The sequence below is a fragment of the Solenopsis invicta genome, chromosome 3, assembly GCF_016802725.1.
Source record: "Solenopsis invicta isolate M01_SB chromosome 3, UNIL_Sinv_3.0, whole genome shotgun sequence".
In the NCBI taxonomy this organism is placed as follows: domain Eukaryota; kingdom Metazoa; phylum Arthropoda; class Insecta; order Hymenoptera; family Formicidae; genus Solenopsis; species Solenopsis invicta.
This window is the reverse complement of record NC_052666.1, coordinates 14,825,457-14,845,768: the sequence shown is the minus strand read 5'-3', so window position 1 is coordinate 14,845,768 and position 20,312 is coordinate 14,825,457. Positions and strand designations below refer to the sequence as shown.

Genomic DNA, 20,312 nt, shown 5'->3' with positions numbered 1-20,312 from the left:
GTACTGTATGACAAAACAAAGAAAAGTATATTATGCTTCCTTTAATGACTTTAGTGTAGTTTTTTTGCTGTTTCAAAATCTTCCCTTACTTATTGTGACAATAGAAAATGTACATACAGAAAGGTAATTTTGTGCTACTCATCCTGTACCACATGGAGGTATTACCTTATTATAGGACATGGCCCTCTACGTCAGAAATATATTTATACTATGTGCAATCCTTTTCCTTCACTATTTACAACATTACTATTTACATTATTATAATATTTACATTATTCTACATAACGATAAATCTTAATAGTAAATTTACATTTAATTGCATACTTAAATGTAGAATATAATTTTCCAATTTAATAAAAGCAAGTTCTTTTATTTTCAAAGTCCCGGATCATTGATACTTTTTGGACTTTGCTTTCTAGGATTGATCTTTTATTAAATAATAAATGTAAATTTAGCATTAAGATTAATAGTTACGTTGTATAATGTAAATATTATAATAATGTAAATAGTAATGTTGTAAATAGTGAAGGAAAAGGATTGCACATAGTATAAATATGTTCTTGACGTAAGGGGCCATGACCTCTAATAAGGTGATACCTCCACGTGATACAGGATGGGTAGCGCAAAATTACCTTTCTGTATGTACATTTTCTATTGTCACAATAAGTAAGTGAAGATTTTGAAACTGCAAAAAAAACTACATTAAAGTCGTTACAGAAAGCATAATATACATTTCTTTGTTTTGTCATACAGTATAAATAATACAATTTTAAATTATTACGATGAATTTTTGAAACTTATGTGTCGCCATATTAGATCCGCCATTTTCAATTAAACAATTATAATTATACAGCAGTAATCAAAGACTTACAAAACTATCAGATATCGATGTTCATGTTATTTATACGCATTTTTTTAATTTTTGTCTTCCATATTAAATCCGCCATTTTGATTTGTTTTTTTTTTTAAATCAATGACCAAAAAACTATACACAACATGATCACATATAACTTTATAACTTTTTAAACTTTATTCGATGGCAGTCCGTCAGACGTGAAAGGATGTCTCGCACCGTAGGTAACGCTCGCGGGATGCATTTATGGTTTAAATTCAATAACTTTTTAACAAATAATCGGAAATTAATTTTTCAAAAAAAGGATTAAACTAGAAACATGGAGCTAATGTGCCTACAAAGTCAAATATTTTGTAAGATTTTTTGTTTTTTAATTATTTGGTTTTATATTTCGAAATTAATCACTTTTTTACGATTTTTCACGATTTTTTTAAAGTTTTTTGTTTACGGTTTGCACAAAACATTTTTATAAGATACGATAAAATATTTTCTGTTTTGTGGGAACATTTCTGCGTAAAATGCCGTAAAGCTGACCACGTTATCATTTTTTCTTTAACCAGAAAAAAATCATAAAGAAATCAAGTTAAAAAAAAACTGTTTTTGCAATTATTTAAAAAATGGCGGGTGATGGAAAAAAACGGACAACGTAGTCGTTTTCAGCGCATCAAAATCCTATAGAAACGTCATTTAAAGTTTAAAGCCCAAGACCCCCCCCCCCAATTTTATAGACCTGTGTAATTATATACTTTTTAAAAGAAATAACAATATTTTAATTTCTTTTTTAAGTATGACTCTTTAGCTTTAAAATGCCGTATTTGAAAGTTCTTAAACGTTTTTTGTTGCGACGATATGATTTTGTTAAAGAAAAGTGGATTTTTGAACAATTGTTGCTTAATGGTTTTTCTTTTACAACTTAACAACAAATCATTTTTTGGCAAAGCCAATTACGCAGTCATATTTCTGAAATTCTGATCTTTTATGTAAAAAAAAAATTTTGTTGAAAAATGTTGATTGGAACCAAAGTTATAACTTCTCAAAGTTGAAAAAGTTTTCCAGACCCGAAAATGTGTTTACGTATTTTATGGTGTGTTTAGGGGTTAAAATGACAATGAATATGGAAATCAAAAGTATTGAAATTATACAATATTTAGTAGATTTACAAAAAAGTTAGAAACATTAGATACATTATTATTCTTAAATGTTTTTCACAGTTTGTAATATTATATTGTTAAAAGATTAGAGAATATTATATTGCTAATAAGCAGAAGTTTATTATATTGCTTCATTATAACTGTTTGTGATAACAAAACAATACTTAAGTTCTTTTACCGCGTCAAGGTATCTGCCATTAAAAAAGTATTTGTTTTTTTGGTTTTTTTCATTTTGCTTAGAAAGTTTTCTGTTTTTTATTTTTGTTTTTTTTGTATTTTTTTATTTCTATACCATAAGCATTATATTACACGTTATTTAGATATGCACACGTATACACACACGCACACGCATACTCATATTTTTATATATTAAGCGCAATTCTGAAATAAAAGATCTCTTAAGTGAGTCTTAGAATGAGGACATAAGAGATCTTTTATTTCAGAAATGCGTTTAATATATAAAAATATAAATATGCGTGTGCGCGTGTGCATACGTATGCGTGTATAAATAACGCGTAATATAATGCTTAAAATATAGGAATAAAAAAATACAAAAACAAAAGATAAAAAACAAAAATATTTCTAAACAAAATAGACAAAAACCCAAAAAACAAATACTCTTTCAATGACAGATACCTTAACGCGGTAAAAAGGCTTAAGCATTGTTTTGTTATACACAAACAGTTATAACAAAGCAATATAACAAATTTCTGTTAGTTAGCAATATAATATTCTTTAGTTTCTTAACAATATAATATTACAAACTGTGAAAAACATTTAAAAATAATAATGTATCTAATGTTTACTAACTTATTTGTAAATCTACTAAATATTGTATAATTTCAATACTTTTAATTTTTATATTTATTGTCATTTTAAGTTTAGAATTTTTTAGTTGCTAAATTCATATTTAGCGTGCCCAAAAAACCATATATATCTAATTTGGTGTAAATATATCCAATATTGTAGGTGAGGTATCACATTCAATATCATTTCAGCACTTTTGGCAATCATTTATGATCCGCCGTTTTTAATTGAAGTTTTGTTTGAAAAAAGGCGCAGCACCACGTTATAGAGCATTTCATTACAAGTTATTTAAAAAAAAATTTTTTTGAAATCGGTTAAGAATTGCACTGTCGGTCGATTTTTGTCTAAAAAATGAGCTTTTTTGCCCACTATGCGACGCCGCGATGCGACGTGATGACGCACGACGTATTTCGCGAAAAAATTAAAATTATACACTATTTTACTGTTTATCTCTTTTGCCGTCAGAATTGCTCAATGACAAGTAAATTGAGATTTTAAAATAAAACGGCACGATCAAATCACTGCTTTTAACGGTTTCGCGGGAACAATCGACGATTGGCGTCACAACATTTCGCAACATTAATTATTCTGCGGTATAACACGATAATCTCTATAATCTGTGAAACGTAATTTCTTTTTGCTCGCGGTTTCCATGGCGCTGCCACGTAAAAATTGATTATGTCGATTTGCTCTCCCTTGAAGTAACGCTTGAGCAAAGCGTGGGTGAGTAAAGCATGGAAGTCAGATTCAATCGTCCATCAAATGGGATTTTACGGTAAACATTCGATTTTTAGGAAAGAGATTTAATTAATAAAAAATACAATATAAAACGTTAAAAATTATCAACTAGAAATAAAATTTAAGCTAAATATTTGTTTAATAAAACGGATTTACCTTGGAAAACGTGTAAAATTTAAATTTTCGAATACTATCAAAGATGTACGTCGCAAAGTATTAAATTTAGGATATACAGGATGTTTTTTAGAATAAACTCTTTAATTATACATAGTGTTTACATAAAAATCTTATAGTCAAACACGTAATTTTAAGACCAAAGAAACAAACAAATATATAAGATTAAGATTTGATAAATTAGACAAATAATATAGGCTCAATTTTAAACAATTTGCCATCATGATTAGCATGGTTTTAATTATGCGCTAGGTTCTCAAACAAGGCAGGTTGTCATAAGTTAATGCCAAATCATCAACCGGTGTTAATGCGGACTTCCCGTAAAAAATAAATCAGGAATATAACACTGTGCAGACTTAAAAAAGTGTGACAAGTATATAACGATTAATATGTTAAATTTCAATTACATACAATGAATTTTGTTTCTTATTGAATATTGTGTACGTACGTTTTATGCGTTATTTTGTATCATGTACATATAATAGATGGCTGATGAGGGCCAAGTTAAATCGAAATGTTCTATTACGTTATTAACAATTAAATAACGGTTTATTAAATCTTATATATTTGTTCATTAATTTAGTCTTAAAATTACGAGTTTATTAACTTTATAAATATTAATGACTTTGTTATTAATCTTGTAATTTTTTGCTTGTAAATTATTTTAAAATTGTTTTTAGTAAATTTTAAACTTTGTTCATCCTTTAATAGGAAAAGGTGGGGCACATTATGGGCAGATTTTTTCTTTTTGCTCTTTTTTTTTAGTGTAAAAGGATGTTTGAATTTTTATGAAATGAATAAGTTTTCCTTTCAATAAAGAATAATTTTTTCTTCGCAAAGAATAATCTTCGGAAACAATAGAGAAATAACTGTTGTTACATACCACCTCATTTGTCACATACTGTCCCATACTGTATCAAACACTATGTGACAAGTCTAAAGTTAGATGTTATATAAAGCCAGAAAAAAATTCTTCTAATATATTTGAAGATTTATTATTGTATCTTTACCAGGTGTACAAGTACAAAATGCGGATTTTTTTCCAAAGAAAACCTGTTAAATTTGGAAGAATGATAAAAAGTAATTTATTCAAAATATGCTTCATTGCTAGTTATACATTTTTCCTATCTTTCGGATAATTTGTGGATACTACGCCAATAAAATTCTTCCCTTTTTATCGCGAATCATTCATCGAGCCATTTTTTCACTTCTTTGTACGAACCGAAGCGCTGCTCAGCACGTGCGTGACCCATCGATGCAAACAAGTGGTAATAGGAAAAAGCCAAGTCTGGTGAGTAAGACGCATGTGTTAGCACTTCTTAGCTGAATGTTTCCAACGTGTCGCGTACCGGTTTTGCCGTATGTAATGGAGCATTGTCATAGAGAAAAATGATCTTGTGTTGCCTTTTTTGATATTCTGGTCGTTTTTTGAGTAACAAACGGTCTAAATCGATCAATTGTTGTTGGTACCGTTTAGTATTAACCGTTTCACTAGGCTTTAATAGCTCATAATAAACAACACCCTTCTGGTCCCACCAAACATAGAGCATTGTCTTCCTGTCAAAACAATTCGGTCTTGCGGTTGATGTGGAACGTGCGCCTGGGTCTACCCATGATTTTTTGCGTTTGGGATTTTCAAAATATATCCACTTTTCATCCCTAGTAACGATACAATGCAAAAACGATTTTTTTTTATATTGTACGAGCAAAATTTCACATGTGTTTTTGCGCCTCTCCATCTGTCTCTCGTTCAACTCATATGGTATCCATCTGAATCTTTCTCATCTCTTGTAAGCGATTGGAAACAGCTTGTTGACTAACGTTTAATTGCTCTGCAAGTTGTTTTTGTGTTTGTGAATCGTCTTCGTCCAACAATGCTTGCAATTTTACATCCTTGTATCTTTTTGGTGGTTTTCCATGTTCCTTGTCTACAACATCAAAATCACTACTTTTGAAAGGCCGAAACCATCGTTCACACGTATCTTGCGATGGAGCATGTTTACCATAAGCTACTCGAAGTAATCGATATGATTCAGCAGCAGTTTTATTCGGATAAAAACAAAAAATTAATACTGTCCGCGAATGCTCTTTATTTGGCACAAATTTCGACATATTAAATACAGCAAAATAATACTATGCAAACACTTTTTCAATTTATTACTTGTGCGCGATAACTCTTGTTGATGGCACAACAAAATGGCATATACGTCAAATCTTTATACTACACACTAGAGTCCCTAGAAGTAGAGAGTCTGGACATCTGCCCCTAAAATGTCGGTGATGAATATGTCAGTGTATGTACGTGAGCTTTATGTGTATGCATGTTTATCATTGTGTGCACTTGAACGTGTTGGATGCTGTTATCGCATTGGCTAAAGAGGATTAAACAGGGATTCCTATTGCTGCCATTTTAGGTGCACAATCACGTGCATTTAATCACGTTGAACCCCGAGATGTCCAGACTGTCCACTTCTAGGGACTCTACTACACACTAGAGTCCCTAGAAGTAGAGAGTCTGGACATCTCGGGGTTCCACGTGATTGGATACACGTGATTGTGCACCTAAAATGGCAGCATCAATACGGATCCCTGTTTAATCCTCTTTAGCCAATGCGATAACAGCATACAACACGTTCAAGTGCACACAACGATAAACATACACACACACAAAACATACTCACCTACATACACTGACATAATCATCACCGACATTTTAGGAACAGATGTCCAGACTCTCTATTTCTAGGGACTCTACTACACACTGCATTGGTGCACCATCTGTTGTCTCAAATCCGCATTTCATACTTGTACACCTGGTAAAACTGACACAACATAAAACAAAAAAACAAACTCTTTGAAGTTATTCTAATATTAAAAATAATGCTCATATTGGCAGATATATAAACACAGCCCATAAAAAATCAATGATGTCTTTTATGGAAAATATACGAAAACTAAGTATTGAGGCTCATTTAGTAATGATAATTCTATATTTAGTATTTAAGATGTAATACTGACAAAGAGTATTGAAAGTCAGTATTGGTGAATACTTAAATATTAATGAATATTAAATTGTGACAGTTAGTATTGGTGAATATTAAATATTAGTAACTGGTATTTATCAATACTTAAGTATTAAAGAGAATTAAGTATTGTTGTATACTGAGTATTAACAATTAGTATTGGTGATTACTAAATATTAGAAGCTGGTGTTGGTCAATACTTTAGTGGTAGAGATAGTCAAACGTTGATGAATACTGAGAGTATTGGTGAATACTAAATATTAGAAACTGGTCAATACTCAAGTATTAGAGATAGTTATAATGAAATATTGATGAATACTGAGAATATTGACAATTAATATTGGTGAATACTAAATATTAGAAATTGGAAACTGGTATTGGTCAATACTCAAGTATTAAAAGCAGGCTTGGGAAAGTTACTTTGTAAAAATAACTAGTTACAGTTACAGTTTCTGTCTTCCAAAAAATAACTAGTTACCGTTACAAGTTACTGACTTTAAAAAATAACTCGTTACAGTTACAGTTATTGAAAAAGTAACTTAAAGTTACTTTTCAGTTACTTTTCTGTTTTTTTTTTGGTAATATTATAAAACATTAATAATTTAAATACGAGACTTTTACTGAAGAGCATCCACGTAAAGTCTTTTCTATCTTTAATTGTGTAAAGCGTTATCTACAATAGAGACTTAAGCCTTTAACCTTAAGAAATTAACCAATAATAATTGATTTATAGAAGAATAATCGATTGTGTTTGGCCAATTTCTTAAGGCTAAAGGCTTAAGTCTTTATTATAGTCTTTATTGACGACGCATAATTTGCATGTGACATGTTTACATATATTAAATATTAATTACCTATATGTACAGATGAAAACTATGTGAATTATGTTCTAAATTTTTTGAGGATAAAGGTTGGTTTATAATAGCCGTAATCGTAAGAAATTGGTCAATCATAGTTGATTTATAAAAGAATAATTGACTATGATTGATCAATTTCTTATGGTAACGGCTATTATAAACTAACTTTAAGACTAAGTATAGAATTTAGACTCAAAGGCATTCTTAGTAACCAATTCTCTGCTGGCTGATTATCACACGTATGTACACGATAGACCAGCCAGACGATCACACAACACGCAGTGATTCTTCGCGAGCATCCCGGAATCGTACTTGAATATCCGGGCCCTACAAGTACAGTCGTGAGCTAAAAGGTTGCAACACGTTTTCTTGGATGGTTTTTAGAATGTAGACTTGCTCCTCGATCGGCGAACATAATTGGTTGAATCCACAAGTAAGAACCAATTACGTTCGCCGTTCGATGAGCAAGTCTATATTTTAAAAACCATCGAAGAAAATGTGTCACATACAATCGTGTATCTACATGTAAATAACTTGTAACCTATGACTACTGGTACGGGGCTGCCAAATGTATAACATATAACCGTTTATTGTCACGTGTATCTTTCTAGACAGAACTTTTTCTCGGATCACATCATCTCTCATCATATCATCTCTCTCGGATCACATAAGAAGCATAGAACATAGAATTGTCACTGCATCGAGCAACAGTGGCTGCGTTCAGCAAACTCAGTGGTTGAGTGAGCGCTTACTGCTATTAGTGTAATCTTTTAGGTCTAACCAATCACCAATTACATTAAAGCTGCGTTTGAAAACATCAGTTGAGTACCCTTATATATATCATTTTATCCTTGTTGTTTACCGATTGTTAAATAAAGATAAAATGATACACGACGCCACTCGGGTGATGTTTGCAAATGCTATCTAAATTGGCAAATGAGTTTGAAATATATAAAGTAACTATAAAAATAACTATTAATTTAGTTAGGCTGTGTTCCGTTTTTACTGGCAGTACTGAAAATTTATAGTTCACGTCACATATACTATACATTTTCAGTACTGGCAGTTAATATCGGAACACAGCCTTACTAGTTACACAAATAATGTAACTAAGTTAAGTTTATAGTTACAGTTGAAAAAAAGTAACGAAGTTAAGTTACAGTTACCAAAAACAGGTAACTCTAACTGTAACTTCGTTACAAGTAACGAGTTACTTCCCATCCCTGATTAAAAGTAATTATGTATTGATAAACAAAAAACTGAATATTGACAATTAGTATTGGTAAATACTTTGATTAGTGATCACATAATATTATAGAAAATACAAGGTTTCAGCAAAATCGCGAATTTTATCTGATTTCATAAAGAATCAGTCATATTATATTTCTAAACCCTTTAATATATCAATATATATTTAAGGGTAAACTTTTACAAAAGGGGAGCAGCCTCTGACGACCTTGACCTTGACATATGTTATCAATGGGAAGGTACTGAATGACATACAAAAGGTTTTGAGTAATGCTCACTTTTTATTAAAAAAATATTATCAGAGAAAGAAAAAATAGTTTTTCTTAATTATTTCACTAAATATTCATTTTACAAAAAAATGTGTCAAACAAAAAATGAAGCTAGTAATAAGCTCTATAAAAAGGGTTATATAAATTTTTTATCTAACTTCAATACTTTAGTCGTTATAGTAGAAAAACTGTTTTAACCCTGAAACACGTAAGTGGGTCTGAGAGACCCCATATGAAGTTTTGAACGCTTGCTATGTGAAGACGGAATGAGATAGGAGGTTTGGACCAAGACGTAAAAAAGTTTGAAATCTCCTCTTTCGATTGATATGGTTGATCAACTTTTTTGGTCACTTAGAATTCGAACAGCACGGCAGCAAAGTTTTGTTAGGGCCAATGCGACCCATATAGTGTGAAAGTGAAACTTTTTTTGTGAGTATTTTACATAAAAAAGCTGGACAAAATACGTTCGAACAGGTCGATTTGCGGATGTTACTCGCATATACTCTGTCTAAAGTTGGAATACTATAAAATGCTGTAGAAAAGGGAGTTTTTCCAAAATATATCATGACACACATCAATTTTCAATTTTAGACACAATTTAATCAAAAAATATATTCGCCTCATATTCGCCTTGTTACATAAGTACATTTTTTAATAGAAATAACAATGATATAATTTTTTTTTGAAAGTATGAATTTTTAGCTTTAAAACGCCTTATTTGAAAGTCCTTAAAAGTTTTTTGTTGCAAAAATATGATTTTTTGAAGGAAAAATGGATTTTTTATCAATTTCTCATTTTTGCTTAATGATTTTTCTTTTATAGCTTTACAATAAATTATTTTTCGGCAATGCCGATTGTGCAGTCACACTCTTAAAATTTTGAACTTTCGTTAAAAAAAAAAATTGTAAAGAAATATTGATTGTAATCAAAGTTATAGCTTCTCAAAGTTGAAAAAGTCTCTCAGACCCAAAAATGTGTTTCCGTATTTTACAGGGTCGGTGTGTTTAAGGGTTAAAATAATTTTTTTTTTTTAATTTTTAGTAGTTTTGTGTGAAAAGTAGATGCTTGGGCGGTGGGGGGGCTCTGCCCCTCCTCCGCCCCCCCGCCGTATTTTTTCTAACCCAACCTAATCCTATTTTAATTGTAATTTGACCAAGGATATCTAATTGACGTTGCAATATTAGATTTGAAATTATGATCCCCTCCCACACCCACCCCGTCATTAGTGGACCTGAGACAAAGTGGATTGGGTTAGAAAAAATACGCAGAGGGAGTGCAGGGGAAGGGGCGGAGCCTCTCCCCCGCCCACGCGCTCTCTGTGTATTGTAGAAAAACTATTTTGCGTCGAAAACCCTTTCGACGTAAAACAGTTTTTCTACAATAACGACGAAAGTATTGAAATTAAGTAAAATATGTATATGACCTTTTTTATAGAGCTTATTACTAGCTTCATGTTTTGTTTGACACATTTTTTTGTAAAATAAATATTTTCCAAAATAAGTAAGAAAAACTGTTTTTTCTTTCCGTAATAATATTTTTTTAAATAAAAAGTGAGCATTACTTAAAACTTTGTGTATGTCACTCAGTACTTTCCCATTGATAACATATATTAAGGTCAAGGTCGTCAGAGGCTGCTCCCCTTTTGTAAAGGTTTACCCGCTTTTATTATATTTTTAACCTTTATTTTATAAAGCATTGTACGTATGTAATTATAAAAATTGGTTAAAAACTAAAATATTTAATCCGATACGTACAATTAAACCTTGAGTTTGTTCAATTGTGTCTTGGTTAAAAAGTTTTAATAGTTGACATGAATAAATTATACCTTTTTTGTGTAACTAAATAACTTGAATCAACCCAATGTTTAGTTGATGATTATATTGGACTAAATATTTTAGTTTTTTTAATAAATTTTTTTTCAGTGCATTATAATCAATAAATAAGGATAATGAGTTTTGTGGACATTTTTTGTATTTTTTATTACCCTCGTTAATACTTGTACATATTTGCCAATACTTTATTGAGTATTCACCAATACTAAGTATTGGGCGAAAGAGTATTGGCTAATTTAGTATTGCCAATACTAATAAGTATTAATATCTCAATACTTATTTTCCGTAACGTCTTCTATGAGATTATAAAGTCGAAAGAGCGGTTAAAGCAAATGACTCATGATCCTTTCATTTCATGATATAATTTATGATATACGCCGAATTAATGCACATATTATGATACACATTAAATTCAATTACATTATTTAAAAGCCACATTTAAGATTTTAAACTAGACTAAAGTTAAAAAATTTATATTTAATTTACTTCTCAAAATTGCATATACATTTATAAAAGTCTCTGTTACTTGCAAAGTTGAAATTCACATATTTTATAATAATGATTATTAACCATTATAAAATATTTAACAAGGGAACTGTCGAGCCAATTTGATTCTTCTTGAAATGATGTTAAACACAAAAATCTAAGAGACCCATATTTTTTTATATTGGCGGAACCTCATGTTTAGGGGGTAAAACACTCTTTTAAAAAAACAGTATTTCTTTTTTGGGGCAAATATTGTCGAAAGTAGAAGAGACAGAAAAATATTTTTTTAACAAAAGTTGTACGGTTTAAAGAATACTTTAAAGTTGTAGAGAAAAAAAGAATTTTTGTTTTGTTTAACAAAATATCCTCACCACCCAAAGTTTTTTTCAAATTTTTCAAATTTTATTATGTATGGTTGGATTGGAAAAAAATAACCTTTAATTTGGCTGAAAAAGAGTTTGAAGAATTTAAAAAACACTTTGGGTGCTTGGGGTATTTTGTTAAACAAAACAAAACAAATTTTTTTAACAACTTTAAGATATTTTTTAAACCGTACAACTTTTATTAAAAATATTTTTTTCTGTCTCTTCTATTTTTATATACGCCCCGTAAGAGAAATACTGTTTTTTTTTTCAAAGGGTTTTATCCCCTACACATGAAATTCCGCCAATATAAAAAATACGGGCCTCTTAGATTTTTGTATTTAACAACATATTTCAAGGAGAATCAAATCGGCGCCGAATACCCGTGACAGTTCCTTTGTAAGTAAACTGTAACCAAAGTAATTTTAATGTTTGTCCTTAGAATTCAACACAAACTGTACATGATATCAGATATCTCACACATATCTCACGACTCTCTTCTTTCCTTTATATGCATATATATAAAATTTTATTAAATTAGAATTTTATATTCCGTGAGTTCTTTTTTATGTAAATCGGGAGAAAAAAAGGAAATGATTTTGAAACAAGTAAAAAAATATTTATTGCATACATTAAATATTTAAGCCATGATACCTACATAACCGAAGTTAGTCTTATTAGGCTAATAATAATTATACCAACGTTACTTTTATTTGTTATAAACGAGATTCTCTTGCAAGACTTCGTTTGACTTGAATGGACGTTTCGTTTTTAGCGTCTTAATTGTGAATCGACTTAATTAGAATGTTGCTCTCACTATTTTTTAAATCCAATTCAATTGTATGTACGCTTTCTTAGAACATTCGCACGATATGTTAGTTGATTAAGATAAAATCTACGAGCGTGTGATTAGAGCGATGGTTAAGTTCTTAGCAAGAAGTCAGACAACAATGTAAGTAAAATTTTCCAGATGAGAAAATACAATTTGGTTTCTCACATGATACGTGATTTATACTGACGATAATGTAGGAATAACGTGATTGCTAAAAGGAAAATATTAAAGTCTAGTAATATTTTTCTTCATATTTAATTTTAATTAAATTAAAAAAAGAAATTTGTACGTTCGTGCGTGCGCGTAAAATAACAATTACAATTCCAATTTTTACATTTTAATTTTTTAATTTAAAGCTTTAATATTTTACAAATACCCAATAACGCTTGCGTATTAATGAAATGTACTTATACATAAAAGAATCAATATATCGTAGAGAGAAACAAAGTAACAAAACATTTTATGCGTGAAAGCTATCTTTATGCAATTTACGAAAATCGTATTGTATATATCTCTCTAATATATATAATACATAATATTTCCACGTTTAATGTAATATTACACTATTTTATCAAATATTTTATTTAAATAATTATATTGAGTATTACGGCTGCGGAATCATGGAATTATTGATTTAACATGGTAAATTATTATACTAATTCTTTTATTATTTATTTCAATAATAATATGTAATACGTTTTATATTTTATAGTGAAAATTGCGACATATATAATAATTCAATATGAATGTATATTGAATAACTGTCTATTTAGTTGTTTAGCTTTAAACAGTCAAGCGAGTAATCAAGAATTTTATTGTTGTTTTCTTCTTAGGTTAGGTTATTCCTCGTTTATTAATCATTCGAAATTTTTATAAATTGTACTATGAAATTTCTTTTCTATGTTTTGTACTTCTATGTTTCTAAATACGAATATATGAATTCTAATTATGGGCTTATCAAATTAATATATCGTGTGACTCAAATTCTTACAGACTTAGTAATGCCTATTTCTACTAGCGCAGATTAATTTTAATCTTAGTTTAACTTACTTTTACTAATTCTTAGAATTAAAAAAAGATAAAAGAGTAAATTAAACTAAGATTAAAGTTAATCTGCGTTGGTAGAAATAGGTATAATTCAAACATTTTATACAGGGTCTTATTTTATTTTTGATAGTTGAATATATGAATAAATTACAAAGTTCTATAGTTTCAAGTTTTAAAATTTATAATTTGAAGGAAAACAAATAATGATAAAATTAATTTCTGAAAAAAGTGCTAAAATAATGGTAAAATCAATTTTTGAAAAATTAATTTTGAAAAAAAAATTAATTTTTTAAGATACCATAAAGCTCATTGCCATTTTTTTAAATTGAATCATATGATTTTTTTTATATGATATGATTCTTCTAGTTATTGTGCATATAAAAAGTATCAAAGTAGAGTTATCAAAAAATCAATAATTATAAGATATTTTATAAGATGTCGCTGAATAACTAACTTTTAGAATTTTGTTTTTATTTTATTTTAAAACTCTATTAATAGAGATTTTAAGAATAAAATTATAAAATTAAATTTTATAATTATATTTTAGTTTTTAAAAATTTTATTTTTAAATACTAATTATTATTTTTAAAAAGATAAAATAAATTAAGTAGTCTTTATTCAGCCTTAATGCTACATTTTATTTTGACATATTTTGTCGTAAAATGTTAACTTCGTAAATTATTTGATAATAATACTTCTATGAATAGAATTAATTGATGAAATAGTTTTGAAATAAAAGTATGTAATTGCAAAGTGTATACTTTTTTTGTCTATGTATTATGTATCGGAAGAATAATTTTTAGACTTTTCAACAATCGCAAAGTAATAACAAAATAAATTTTATTGAGCAGTAGTACTTACCTCGAGCGTCGCAGCCGAGCAGCGTCTCAAACATCAAAAGAATGCATAAGATCCTTCCGTGCTGACGAGATAATCGATCCACTCGCGGTGGCGAATTGCGGCCACGTGCGACATCGAACCTTTCACGGCACATCGAGGCACGGTTTTCACTAAGCAGATAATCAGGCCCGATTCTTCGTGTCACCTGCGAATTATCTTCGGCACATTTGATGTAGCAGCGTCGCTTTCCATGTGTTGACGCATTGGGAATACTACATCGTTCCAGGTAGAACACAAAATTATAATAAGATTAAGATGACATAAAGTGGAAATAATTTTAGAAAAAGTCATTGCGCTTTCATTCGATATCTTTGATAGTTTTGTAATGAATTCATTAATTTTAAATTAACTTAACTAAAAAGTCACTTTGAAATCATTGCCATATTAAGAATTTATTACAAAGTCATAATGATTTTAAAATGATTTTTTAAACTAAAAACTTAATGTTAAACTCATTTTAATATCAACAATTTATCAGAAATGTTTGTATCGAATGAGATCATATCATTTTTCTAAAATGAATTTTATTTGATGTTATCTTATTATGATTTTATGTTCTACCTGGGGCAGCAAAAATAGCAACAATAGCATCCAATTACTCGCAGTTTCTTCACTTTTTGCCAGCGTCGCGGCTATTGATTAATACCGGACTCGCGCACACCTTATGATGTAATCCATGCAATTCGAGAGACCGTGAATTACTACTGCTACTATCATAAGCGTACCATCATCGATGGATCAATTAATAACATGTTCTGTAAGGCGGTGACCCACATTGGACTTTCCGTTCAGGTCGAGAGATACTTTGGCTTTAAAGAGACACATAATTATGAAACATTTTTTGATATTATACGTAATATATATATATATATATATATATGTGTGTATGTGTATATATATATATATATATATATATAATAATTATGATGTAAGGTACTTGAGCCGAATAAGGCCCAGTACTAAATAAGGCCCACTTTTAAATTTATCATTTAAAAATGCGCTTTATGTTTAAAATATATGGTTAAAAAATGTGTCACAGGAAGTAGATAAAGAGGGACTAGGGGATTAATACCGGTAGCAACACGTTTATTCAGTGCAACAAAAGCTTGTAACAAAGTGGGGAAATCAGCCGTTTTCATAAAAATTTGTTGAAATTTAATAAGCATATATTATTTTATGATTTATTACAACGTATTAAAATATTACTTAATTTTCTAACTGTAGAAAAAAACATATATATATATATATATATGTATATATATACACATATATATATATATATATATATATATATATATATATATATATATAGGTATATTGATTTTTTGGAATATGTATACTTTTTTATAAATTATGTATTATTAAATAAGGCTCACTTATACATTTATTGTTATAGCCATTGCCATTTGTTTATTATGTATGTGGCTTGCAACAGAGAATAATGATTTTTAATAACGCTAATTTTCCATAAGCTAAAATTGCACTAAAGTAGTCAGAATTTCTTAAAGTTAAAATATTAATTATAGACAAAATTAAAATAATTGTGATGTTTTACGATAAAATAGATCTTAAAGGATTTTGTATTTGTGTATAATAATCATTTTAACAGTGAGTTGGAAAATATGTTTAATTCCTTTGTTATTTTCAATTTATTTTTAATTTGGGCCTTATTAAGCACAAGAATTTTATAAGACTCAATGTCAGAGTTTAAAAAAATTTCTTTTTTGTTTATTTAAAAATGTTTTATATAGATAATAATTTTATTTTGGCAAGTGGTTGGAATAAACGTTTTATTCTCATTTAGTTCATTTCAATATCTTTGTAAATAAAATTTTTAACAAATAAAATAAGTTAGGTGGGTCTTATTCGGCTCAGATACCTTATAATGTGCAATATTAAGATTATTAGTCATCGCTGATTCACGAAATAGATCATCAGCGATTCATGCAATGTGTGTAGACAATAAAATTGGTCCAGCAACGTATTAACGCGCTCGCAATGTTGTTCCTTTTTGCTAGTGTCTTCTCGGTCGGACGTAAACTGAAAACACTCTTACTCGAATGAGGTCACCGGATGGCCTCCCGCACGAAAGACATTTTTCTCGCGTTGCATGAGTTTTACATTGAATTCGTTGAAATTTAATAATGTGGCTGGTTTTTGTGTTCTATCGTCTGCTGCTGTATGTATGTCGCTTTGCTCTGTGGCTTAATAAATTAACGAATCGTCTAAAAAAATGTTTTTGTCACAAGTTTATGCAGCTTTTTAATAAATACTAGTAATAATATAACAACATCAATGTTACAAATTTACATTTATTATGTTACATTTATATTGTCAAGTATGAGATCGTAACATTGATGTTATCATTAATGTTTACTAATTGTAAGTTACATTCTCAAAGAGAACTGAACAGAAATGTCAAAAAGATATCAAAATGATTAAACCGATATCAAAATTGTTCGTCAAAATGCAAAAAAATTGATGTTTCCTTGATCTAGGAAAAATTTTTTTCTACACTTAAGTTAGTTTTACTGCTAAAATAAATTTTATGGAAAATTTTTGTAGATTACACATAATAAAGATTGAAGATGTACACGGGAGAAAAAATTTACGAAGTTTCCATTCGATTATTCAAAGCCATATCTGCTGGAAAAAAGTTTTTTACATTTCTACACAAATCATGCAACATTTTAATTATTGAATATCTTCTTAATTCAAAGAATTTAGAACATTTATATTTTTTTTGTGAAAATGTGTGATTGGAATTGTATGTCCCAAAATATGTAGTGTAAATCTTATATCTAATTAGAATCAAACATTAAAAAAAAAAAAAAATACAAAAGTCTATAAAAGAATTTTGATTATGCCATTTTGTTATAGTATATTGTACTTAATGACAAAAAAAAATATAAAAACTTAAAAGCATCACTAATGCAGGCTAGCATAATTTTAACAGAAATTTATTGAACAGATTAAATTGCCGCAACATAGAGTACTGTTAGAAAAATATGTATAATAGAATTTTTTAATTTCGCGCATAACCGATTGAACTCACTTCCTTTTTTTGAGATTAGTACATTTGTCTATGACATTTATGTGAATTTTCAGCCATTTTGCGTAGTTGGTTTTGAACAGGTAAGCTAGTAAGACGGTGATTTTTGTCGTAATAATGTGACGGACCAAAGAATTTGTACCAAATTTTGCGTTAAAAATAAAATTAAATGTAGTAACGTAAGTGGAATGTTAGAGACAGCTTTTCATAAGTTTGCTAGGAAGAAAACAGCACTTTACGATTGGTACAAACATTTTGAAGAAGGCTGTGAAGATGTTGAAGATGACGAGAGGTCTGGATGAGCACGTACATCAATTACTGATGATAACGTGGAAAAATCAAACAAATTGTGCTGAATACCATAATCACCAAATCACTGGAGAGGTTGCAAATGAATTTGGTATTTTATATGGACCATACAATTAATTATGACTGACATTTGAACACTATGACTGGCATATTACGAGTGGCAACCAAATTTGTGCCAGCGCATCTGATTACAATTCACTACTTGTTCGTGAGTTTTTATAAAAATTCAACATTGATGCCTCAGCTACCGTATTCGATGGACTTGGCCCCCTGCGAAAGAAAATAAAAATAGCATCGCTGAACGAGCTGAAGGCTATATCAAAAAGTCCAAAGAAGCTTTGATGATTGCAAAAACCGCTAGTGTATGAAATTCGATGGGGATTACTTTGAAGGAGAGCATATTAATATTGATAAATAAATAAGGATTTTCTAAAATAAATACAAATTCTGGATGTTTTTTAAATAAAAAATCTTGTATAAACACAAATTTTTCATCGCAAAACAAAAATCTCAACAAAAGTGTTTTTAATTTCAACTTCCTTAGTTTTATTATATTTTACTGTACTTAAATGTATATAGAAATGTCTAGAATATCGATATTAATTGTAGTTCTACGTAATTTTATCAAGACATTTATAGAAGTCGCAAACACAGTGCACTAGAAAATACAAACATATACAAAAGTTTTCATTTTTCATTTCTTATTTCTGTTCTTTATTTGTTTATTGTGATAAATTCATATCTTAATTAGTGCGATTGTTGTTTTATAGACTTGTATTATCACTGAGGAAGACCGTCATTAAAGTCGAAACGTTTGCCTGACATTGGAGATTTTTGTTATTTATTTCCGACATCCTGCGCGGCTCTTGAGCTCACTTTTTTCTAACTTAATTCACTTATAAGAGCCATAACTTTTATTTTGTTTTGTTTGATATACAAAAGTGTTTTAATTCTTTTTTTCATGTAAATTTTTGTAGTATTTTTTAAATTCATGTGGAATTTTATAGGTTCTGGTAGTTTTGATGTTTTTCATGGTATATTTTGATTTGTTTTTAATTTTGTAGAGTTCTTTTCGTTAGGGATATTTATCATATATTTTTGTGATAATAAGCATCTAATAATCAAAAAATACACATACATTATAGTTTCTAAAAATCACAAACACACAAGAAAAAAAAATCAATGCACTATCACTTTTAAATCGTGTAAGACCAAAATTTCTTAAGCAGAACAATATGTCACAACATTAAAATGACATTAAAATAAGTCATGATTTTTACAAATTATTTTAACGATTTCGACGTCATTTTGTTGTCATAATGACTTTTTGTTCTACTTAAATTATAATTATTTATGACACAAAATTAATGTATATTTGGTCAACATAACGGCAAATTGACATCATTTTGACTGTACTGTTCTTCTTGGGATTATTATATAATGTTATTTTATGAATGAATTAATCACGCGATAATCTCAAGTTTCCTGATATCGTTTTATCGATTTGTTATCGCGTCGATTTGATCATTTGCGTTCTTTTCTCGTGATCATGAACACGATTTTCTTTATTCCGAGGACACTTTTTGAATTCTGAAGCTTCATTTAAATCGAATCTACGTCACGGTTTACTTTAAAATTTCTCACACGGCGCGAGGATCCACTTCGGCGATGAGAAACCGGTAAAGCACTGGCTGTTCTTATCAAACACTGTTCCAACGGCGTTTTCCTCTACACAACGTCTCCTTCCACCTTTTGCTGACATTCTTCTTAGGTGCAATTTTAGATACACCACTCGGTTCAACTCAGTGACCCCGAGAAAGTCCGATGGGAGCGTAGGTTGTGTGCTCTCGACTCGGAGTAATGCGCCTCCGCCGATTCCCGCCGTGGTACTACCGTTTATTTTCTTTGGCCTAGCGAATCTCTGTACTGTTACACTTTCGTCGGGGCAGGAGAACGAGAGAGATTGTTAAAATTTTTCCATTGAGCGCGCGCACTGGATGATCTTTAATCCTCGTTTCTACATCTCTTTCGTACTCTAACTTTAAAAGACGAAGTTCGAACACAAGCGTCACGTATTCCGAATTTTTTTTTTAAGCTGAATGCCTCGCGTAGAATCAACGCTGCAATGTTGCAACGTTGATTGAAGCATCTTGTGACAACGAAAGACGCGTGTAATATGTGTAGCGTTCGTCATTCGTATTATTGATTCATATTTATTGTATGACATTAGGTTAATAAAACATTTTATATGTGTAATATAATAAAGAATTTATACATAATCGTGTAAAATGATATCAATCTCATTATTTGTACAAATATGATTTTAAATGTTAATAAATTAATTATAATTTAAAAATATAATTTTCAATTTT

General features: G+C 29.5%; 1 protein-coding gene across 2 annotated transcripts in view; it reads right to left on the bottom strand.

The window, feature by feature from the left end:
- Window positions 1–19,960, bottom strand: part of LOC105208171 — a 105,973-nt gene extending 86,013 nt beyond the window's left edge. Inside the window, exons 1-3 of one of the 2 annotated variants that reach the window (XM_026140202.2) lie at window positions 19,570–19,960; window positions 15,141–15,388; window positions 14,541–14,791 (exon numbers count right to left, since the gene is read on the bottom strand). In XM_026140202.2, the coding sequence (XP_025995987.1) occupies window positions 14,541–14,673 (133 nt within the window). In that variant the 5' untranslated portion in view covers window positions 14,674–14,791; window positions 15,141–15,388; window positions 19,570–19,960. The remainder of the gene's footprint in view (window positions 1–14,540; window positions 14,792–15,140; window positions 15,389–19,569) is intronic. The other variant, XM_039446610.1, reaches the window with a different exon arrangement.
- Between the last annotated feature and the right edge of the window lie 352 nt (window positions 19,961–20,312).